Raw genomic sequence first — 8,874 nt, 5'->3', positions numbered from 1 at the left:
CAGGGCACAAAAAAAATTTAAGCTCATTAAGGAGCTACAAGAAACTCAATTTTGAAGTTGGAATAATTTTCATAATCACAGATACACTACAGGTCAGCACCAGAGGCTGATAATGAGGACATATCAAAATGTGTGATTAAGAAATGAAATGTATTATGGAGTCTGCATCTAGTAGCATACATTCTGACAGAAAATTCTTCCAGGAGATGACAGGACTTAAAAAAGTTCTTGGATGGTACTGACACAAAGCAATATATTAATTATTTGGCAGTGCATAATATCTTTATTTAGAACAATAAAGTATATGTATATAATGCAAATTCCAAATTTGAACTGGTATAAAAAAAGGACCTGGGAAAACATCTATCTTTAAAAGGACACATATATACATACACATCACATTTTATAAACTGTTGATTACCTTCAGTCAGAATTTAGCTATGCAAGACTGTGCTGACATTTACATTGAAATAAATGAATTTGCCCATGATACAACCAGCAAATGCCTGTGTCTCTGTCACTGAAGAGTCTGAGGTTTCCGCGTTCCATCAATTTGATAACATAATAGCAACATGCCACCATTACTGTAGATTTGCATTTAACAGACAGTTGAATCAGATTCCCGAATTGAAGAATGTTGGATAATTCTTAGATGTAGATCTAACTCAAAATATCTGTGTTTCATATATACAGTTAGCTTTTCAATTTAATAGTTGTATTGTGTGCACTGAACAGTTTCAGCGTATTACAAAGAGAGAGCAACAGAGAAAATAGCTGGTGAAGATCAGAATCTAAAAAATGTGCAGGTTGTACACATACTCCATAGTATAGCACATTTTATAAGCTTATTTATAAAATGACCTTGTGATGAAATAAGTACCATTAATTTATTCAAGTAAACACACATCTAAAGTAACACATTGAGTTACTCAGTATATCATTATCTGCTTTTTATTCTCACAAGGCCACTATTAATTGCATGCAAAGTTCAACTACTCCAAAGGAAACCTAAAAATATTAGTTTCTCACAAAACCACAGATATCTGAAAACCAAACTTGGTTGACTTCTGTATAAAAAAACCAACACTTGCTTCTCCCCAGTTTCATTTTAAGAGAAAGGGCATTAATTTTCTAACTGTGTCAATGCATGGGCTGTGTCTACCCCCAGTGAAGACCAGAAAACTGATCATTCTTCAGAAGTTAAATAGCTTAAAATTGGATAAAGAAGCAATTAAAGGACTATTATTTCTGCCATTGCTACTCCCACTGAACAGTAACCTACTCTATTTCCATTGATTTCAAAGATGTCTCACAAGCCAGTAGTCTTTCAAAATTTCACTATGTGTGAAGTAAGGGCCTCCTCAATGGGTAGACAAAATGGGTAGAGAATTTTTCAAATAATTTAATGATCACATTAAATCACAAGTGCCACGCCATCCACTGTATGCACAAAGTGGCCTTCTGTTTTGCAAAATGATTGAGAACACCCAATGTTTCATTCAGAAAAGGGGGTGGGAACAACAGTTCTGCTACTCCACGTGTCGTACTACTTTGGTGCATATTCAAAGAACTATATTTGCGATGTGAACTTGGAAGGTTTATACATGAATTTTCTTTCTGTTCTCATGTAGCCTTAAATTTATCTTGCTCCACAGAAGAGATTAAAGTATCTGACATTATTTGGAAGTGACTTAGGCGCTATTTTAAGATGTTACTCTTAGAAGGTGAACATTTTGTGGTAGTCTATCTGTCTAAAATATGTTTCATTTTACAACAGATATTTTCTTTAGTATTGAATAGTAGACTAAGGAGCCTAAAACATTGTGCATTTTGAATATGAAAGTACAATCTGGGGCACAACAGTGTGCAATATTATTGTGTGTTTGATTTTCTGGAAAAACGCCTTTAGGAAAATTAACATTCTTATGAAAAGAACATTAATAAATACAAGATTTTTGTTTAACTGAATCTAAGAAAAATACTGTAAAACTTCAAATGCATGAGCTTGCTTTGAGAAGATATTGTATAGCAACATGAAGCATTTAAGGTTTTTGTGAAATGCATAAGGATAATTGCTTTCATTTACTGTAGATACTTTTCTGCTCTGTCAAAATCAATATGCAGTTATTCTCTGCATTACAATAAGGTGCAGATTTCCCATCACTTAGGTCACACTGATGTTTCTTTTAAGGTAACTCTTAAATAAGTTTGAAAAACAAAGCCTGAGGGCCTTGTGAGTAAAGAACTACACAATGTCAAATGCAACGGAGCTGCAGATGGGGAATTCTGTTGTTTGATTTTTCCAGAGCTAAAATTTGCAACGCACTTGCTTTTTAGCAACCTGGATTATTTCTTATTGAGTGGTGAATAAGCCACTCCAGCACCTTCTGAATAAAAATGAAGGCCTAATTCTCACATTAAGCTTCTTTTGATGTAGTCTAAGAGGAGTTCCTCAGATGATGCAAACTCCAAAGCTCTTTAACATTAATGGGGTTATGCTAATTTATACCAGCTGAGAAGGTCTTGAGGAGCCTTTTCTGACACCCAGGAAGTGCAAAAAGGCCTCAGTATAAATAAAAACTAGTTCCCCATGATCAAATGCTTGTATCAGTGAACTGAGATCAATGTCAAAAGTTGTAATGAGTAGGGTCAAAATTACATGCAGAGTGGCGACATGCACACATAAGCTTTGTCATCAAACATAGTAAGGTTTTGAGGTTTTTTCTTTTTGGTAAGTATGAAAGATAAATCAGTTTTACCAATAATACACACACACACACCCCCCACAGAGGTATATATTATGTGTATGTCATATTGTTTTTATGCATGGTTCTCAGAAAATTCAGCAGATGATTAAAATTTCCATAGGAATTCTTTAAAAATTAAGTAATGATAATCTTTAAAGAGAGCTCCAACTTTATGCAAAACATTAAAAGGGTGGTGGTTTTTTTGTTTTAAAGTTTTCAAGCTACTTAAGCTAAAACTCGTGCTGACTTGGTCAGTTTGATGACAGATGACAGTTTGTCATCTGAAGTGAGCCGCCTTTACCTTCTGAAGTACAAACCCCTAATACAGATAAATAATTCATACCCATTATCTGGAAAGAGCCAGGATGAAAGGATGCACAACTACACTTGTAACTTTTACCATGGTATTTTCAGGATTTACTTGAAAATGCATGTCTGTACATCAGTCCTGTACAGATTCCATGGATGCTATAACAGCAATAGATGTGGAAGACAAGTGCAAAATAAAGCCTTTCTGTTTTGTTTTGAGAGAATTAAGAGTGGAGAATGCCAGGATATTAAAGCTTACTAATCATGTAAAACACAATGCAAACATTAATTACAGCTGATGTAAGTACAAGCTAAATACACTCTCAGGATCTTTCAGATCTTCTATGCTATACATTTAAAGACAAGGTATCAATGGCATGCATCTTCATCATTTAAAATGCTTTTCATGGGTTTGTCTTTATTCTGATATTTGAACGCGATTCAGACTCTTTACTTTCCCTACCCTCAGCCTGGCTGGAAATTTCTCCAGCGTTCACTTGCCCAGCAGTTACTCTTAATGCTTCGAAGCTCCATGAGGTACATTCACCTCCTGTTTACTTTCTCTTCATCCAGTATTTACTGCTGAACAAAAACCACCAATGCTGATGAATTCTTGATGCTTTCTGGGGTGGGTAACCAGCCACTTGGCACCCAACAGAGACCACATGTTGCTGTACACACGACCTTTGCCAGGCACAAACACAGCTCCTTATAAGTAAAAGGCTAGAACATGGGTCCATAGCATGACTTTGCTTTCAAGTTTTATATACAATATTGAAGAGTATGTTACCTGTATCCATTTCTGCGTTTTCTGTCAGTTCAGAGAACTCCATCTGAAGACACTAAGGTAAGGTAGAGGACACAGAACTTAAATTAAAGATGCAAAAGTTGTTATGACTTTCATTGACTACACATAGTTGGAGGCATTTGAAAGATGCTTTTTGTTCAGGTCTTATACTTTGTTTGCCAGAGTCAGCTGCAAGTATTAATGCAATTAAAAATCCCCAAATGCCACAAAAGGTAGATATTCACATGAGATAGTGTCCTGCTAAGTGCACACTCTTCTTGTTGTTGTTCAATTCAGTGTTGGTTTCACAGTAACAAACACAAATTGTCCTCATTTCTATATCATGTCTATGGAGTCATGGGCAGCAACAACAGATGCAGACTCAGTCTGTCACTCCAGAAGGAATACGAATGTGCTTAAAGCTGCTTCATTTATGAAGCGAACATGGAACTGTTACCTGCCTGAAGAGAAAAACAAATTATAATTTTGCTGTTTAGTTTTCCTCTCTGTATTACTAAACAGTAGAGTTTTTCACAGTCAGATAACATACACATTTTTTCTTATAATTTTGGAAATAGACAAATTCAATGACATTTGCATAGACATTCCTTTATTCTGAAACAAAAATTACTGCTATAAGTACTTTCCTGGTCCAAGAATACGCTTGCCTGCAAATGCTCATTGATGTCTTCTATGGTAATGAAACAACTCTCATGGTTTACTGAACTGTTATGTTTGTGCATTTTGGTATCTGGTAATCTCTGGCAGCAAACTTCCCTTTGAAGTCATCCGGACAAGTCAACATCAAACAGAGTTTACACCTTCTCAAAACTCAAATGACTTGCCCAATGCAATGATGATTTCCCTTCTCACTGAGCAGATGTTAGAACAAAGCAGTTAAGGAGACTGGAAATCTCTCAGGTTGTAGCTAACTACATCACCACGAACACTCTGGAATATACCTGAGAGTGACTCCTGCAGGATAAACTGTAAAACCTGGATTGCCTGTTAAACTCCTACACTGCTCCTTCTACCCACATGATAAAATGAAGCATTCAGTGCTGCCTGAATCTTCCAGACCCTTGCCAGAGAAGCCGTTAAGTATGGCACAACTCCTGTGGTAAGAAGCTCCTTGCGGGAGACACACACCATTCTGTAGAGGACAGCTGGGACTGAGAAAGTTCACTTGCCCCTGCTGCTCACTCTTACATACTAAAGCAAGAATGATGTGTCTGACAAGGCTACAGAGACTGCAACCTGTGCTGAGTAAACAGCAGTTAACAGAAGCTCAGGTCTACTTGGCCTGTTCTCCTACACTCACCTGCTAGTTTAAGGATTGTGGTTTTTTTGGTCATGCTGCTTTGGAACAGCTGTAGGACAACAGCTGAAGACTTCTCCATATTGGCTCTCACACCAAAAAGGAGAAGCTGTAGCTGTCCTTCATTTTGGACTTCTGGCATATTTCATTTTGTAACATATTAGATCAAAATCAAATGCCTAAATTAACGATACAGGATTATTTACATTAGCAGCTAAACATCTTAGGTACAGATGAAGCCTACTGATAACAAGCTTTTTTTAAATTTTTTTTTTTTTTTTTCCAAAATGGACTATGAATCACTATATTTCAGCAGCCAACTGTTACTAAACCTATGGTATGACTCTCAACTGTAACAACTTACCAGTACACGAAACAGTAACAGTGTTGAGGGAGAAAAAGCAACAGCTACACTTGTAGATGTTCTTTTTCTTTTTGCTGCAACATACTGAAAAAAAGAGATACTTTTTTACTCAGTGCTAGTGTTTCAAGGAACCAGAATGGAAGGTTTTATCAGTTAATTACAATAAAAATATTTACACGTAATAAAAGGGAACCCAAAGTAGTAGAATTTGTCTTTGCTAATAGGTCTTCCTAGTCATAGAGGAATACTGCAAATTTCTCACGGAAGAGGGAGAAAAAATATATGCCAAATATTTAAGAAGACATCTGATGGAGAATGTAACCTGTTTAAATTTACTGTTAAGGCCATCTCTTGCATTTAACTAATTGTTCTGTTTCCTGTTTCCTCTTTTTCCTCCTATAAAGCAATGTTTTATATTCCCTGTGAAGTTAAAAGGAAGATGCATTTCACAAGTTTCAATGCCTGGGAGGATGAGGTGCAGGAAGAGTTATTTGTAGCAGCTAATATACTTGGTGAATACAGAGTCTTCCATTCTATGTACTGTACATGAAGAAAAATTGTAATAAGAACAGTTCTAGAAAGTTTAAACACTGAAAATTTCAGCTCCTGTGACCAAAACTGCTAGATCGGAACCTTGCCTATTCCTGCTTTCAACAGCAGGCAGCACCAGGCATTTAACACAATGTGAGAAGCCTACAGAGTAAAATGTGTCCTGCTATCTGCATCAGATCTCTCCCTTAATCCCTAAATTAAAACTTGACCAAACACCCTGAAATATGAGATTGAATAATACTCTCAAAATGCTTTAGCATGAACTATTCTAACTTAAAGTATCCCTAAGTCCTTTTCTGAATTTCACAGATTTCTTTGCCCAAGTCATGTCCAAGCAACTTTGAATGTCTTCAACTGTTCTTTCTAAGGTATATTTGACTAAGTTATACAGATTTTTTTCTGTTTAAAAATCAGATAAAGCAGTGTTGAAGTATGAATAGAGCTGTGAGTCATTTCAGGATGACCTTATGAAGTTATCATGATTTGAATGAATTCTCATTAGCTTTCTATGAACATTAAAAAAAACAAAAAACAGAAAACATAGATGCTTATATACACATACCCTGGGAAATGTAAAAAAGTGAAAGAACGTGAAAAAGTTAATGTAAAAAATGTTCAAAAGGATTTAGAAGCACAACCAGGAAGACACTGTTTTCTATCACATAATGTCAACCTAGCTTCACACAACACAGCAAACACAAAATTAACTTTTGTTGTTGTTGTTGCTTCCCTTTCTCACAGTAGGCATAAGGAAAGAAAAGTAATGGTAATGCCCTGTTAAAAAAAAATTTTAAACAGAAATCTCCTCTATATCAATTTTTATATTTAAACCAGGAGCTCCTTAAAAGGATATACCCTAAGCACACATTTTGCCTCTACTGCAAGACCCTGTGTTTGGGGGTTTTTTGTGTTTGTCTTAGAGCTGAAGGGAAACCTTCACAAAGTAGCTCTTAAAAATAGAATTACATTTGTATACATATATATAAACAAAAACCCAATATACCTTATCTCATTTTCCTCTTGACAGCCTTGACACTGTGTAGTTTCATCACTTTCTGGTCTCGATTTGGGATGTGTTTTCTAGGAAGAAAATGCATTAAATATAAATATCCTAAAGCTTTCTTTAATAACTCCGTAAACAATTGTTGTATGTTTCAGTTTGCTTCCTGTTTTCAATATCAAAGTCATCTTGCAAAATGTAGGCCAAATCTTGTCCTCTAACATACATCTGGTATACTGATATAACTTTACTCTCAAAGCCTTTGTATTGTAAGCAGGGACATAAGGGGCAAAAGCAAAAGAATCCTTTTCTCGAAATACAGAGCTGGGAAACTGGGGGAACTCCATGTTTTTAATTTCCAATTAGACAGCTATCATGCTGATAAGACAGGATTTGCACTTTGGTGGCGGAATTCAAGAATTTGACAACATAGATTTACATTTGTATGTCACACAGTCAGTGAAGATCAAAAGAGCTGTCTCTTGCTTTCAACTGCAGAATGGTTCTGTTCTTCCTACCTCCTCACCGCTAAGAAGTGTAGTATCGCTATGTAAACAACTAAATGTAACATTTCTTACCTTCCAGTATATGGTTCCCAAAATAAAGCCAATAAGAAGAGACAGCAATGATGTCAGTGCTATACTGATTCCTTGCAGGCTGGAGCTGCTAATGAAGCCAAGTACCTCTTCTGTAATTACAGATGTTCTCGTTAGTGATGACAGATTTATAACAGAAAACTATCTTCAGGGCAACACTATTAGCAAGAGCACTTTTATGCACCCCCTACATAACAGCATCTTAAATAGCAGAACAGATACTTCAAAGTGCTGTGTACATGAGGTGCACTTCATCCAAAACCTCATAGGAAATTTTTGACCACAAGGAAGCTCCTCCCATTTCTGAAACAGCTGTGTTGAATTATCCCGACACTAATTTTCTTTTTGTCATTTGTAGAGAATTTTCTCTTTCCTGCACTTCAAATTTTGGATTTATCTATTTTTAGAGGTCTTATTTTGTAATACGAAGTAATTCTTTGGAAAAGAATATCTGTCACTTTGTGTTTTGCTTAAGTTCTGTAAGGCACATCCCTCTGACTGCAGATAGACACTGTGCCTTGCCACTCATGAATGACCAACACGAGGCCTCTCAAGGGAGGTTGTTTTAACAAAATAAGCCTGACTTCACTTCTAATGTCTGTCTGGAAAGTACCACTGACTTCAGTAAGATCAAACCCTCGTACATTGAAGTGTAGCTGTGTGTTATTTTGTTGCTACCATTTCTTGACAGCTTTTTACACTTTACATAGAAGAGGCCCAAACCTAGTCTTTTATGTACACAAGCAATTCCGTTCCCCTCACGGGGAGCTGTACACATGCTGAGACTAAAATGTGGCCCTCCAGTTATTTAATCAAGAGCAGGATGTGAAAAGTCCTGCGGAGTGTATCCCTTCTGAAATGCAAAGTGAGCCACAGAAGACTGCTAGTTTAGACAGCATCCACCCAGTTTTGGTTCATTTCAGGATTTGGTGTCTGCAGCTCGAATGGTGGGTGTATTGTCAGATTACAGGAAAAGAACCAAACTGTAAGCGTTGGAAAAGTGGAGATGATTAGATACAGAAATGAAAATGGACTGCTAGCACTAGAAATTTGTGACTCATGCAAACAGCAAATGTCTAAGCATGTATGGTATAATATGCTGGGCCAAGCAATGTGCATTTAGTACATTATTACACAGCTTCTAAGAAAACACTTTACTTTAGAAAGGAGCACTCTCATCATTAACTAGCAACTAATTTCC

At 36.4% G+C, this 8,874-nt stretch overlaps 1 protein-coding gene across 2 annotated transcripts in view; it reads right to left on the bottom strand.

Annotated features, from left to right (window-relative positions):
* Positions 1–266: 266 nt before the first annotated feature.
* The window catches only part of KITLG (KIT ligand), a 54,080-nt gene continuing 45,472 nt past the window's right edge, over positions 267–8,874 (bottom strand). Inside the window, exons 7-10 of one of the 2 annotated variants that reach the window (XM_075080686.1) lie at positions 7,656–7,765; positions 7,081–7,157; positions 5,526–5,609; positions 267–4,304 (exon numbers count right to left, since the gene is read on the bottom strand). In XM_075080686.1, coding sequence (XP_074936787.1) covers positions 5,570–5,609; positions 7,081–7,157; positions 7,656–7,765 — 227 coding nt within the window. In that variant the 3' untranslated portion in view covers positions 267–4,304; positions 5,526–5,569. The remainder of the gene's footprint in view (positions 4,305–5,525; positions 5,610–7,080; positions 7,158–7,655; positions 7,766–8,874) is intronic. The other variant, XM_075080687.1, reaches the window with a different exon arrangement.

Source organism: Phalacrocorax aristotelis, chromosome 1 (genome assembly GCF_949628215.1).
Source record: "Phalacrocorax aristotelis chromosome 1, bGulAri2.1, whole genome shotgun sequence".
NCBI classification, from domain to species: Eukaryota; Metazoa; Chordata; class Aves; order Suliformes; family Phalacrocoracidae; genus Phalacrocorax; species Phalacrocorax aristotelis.
This window is presented reverse-complemented; position numbering and strand designations above follow the sequence as displayed.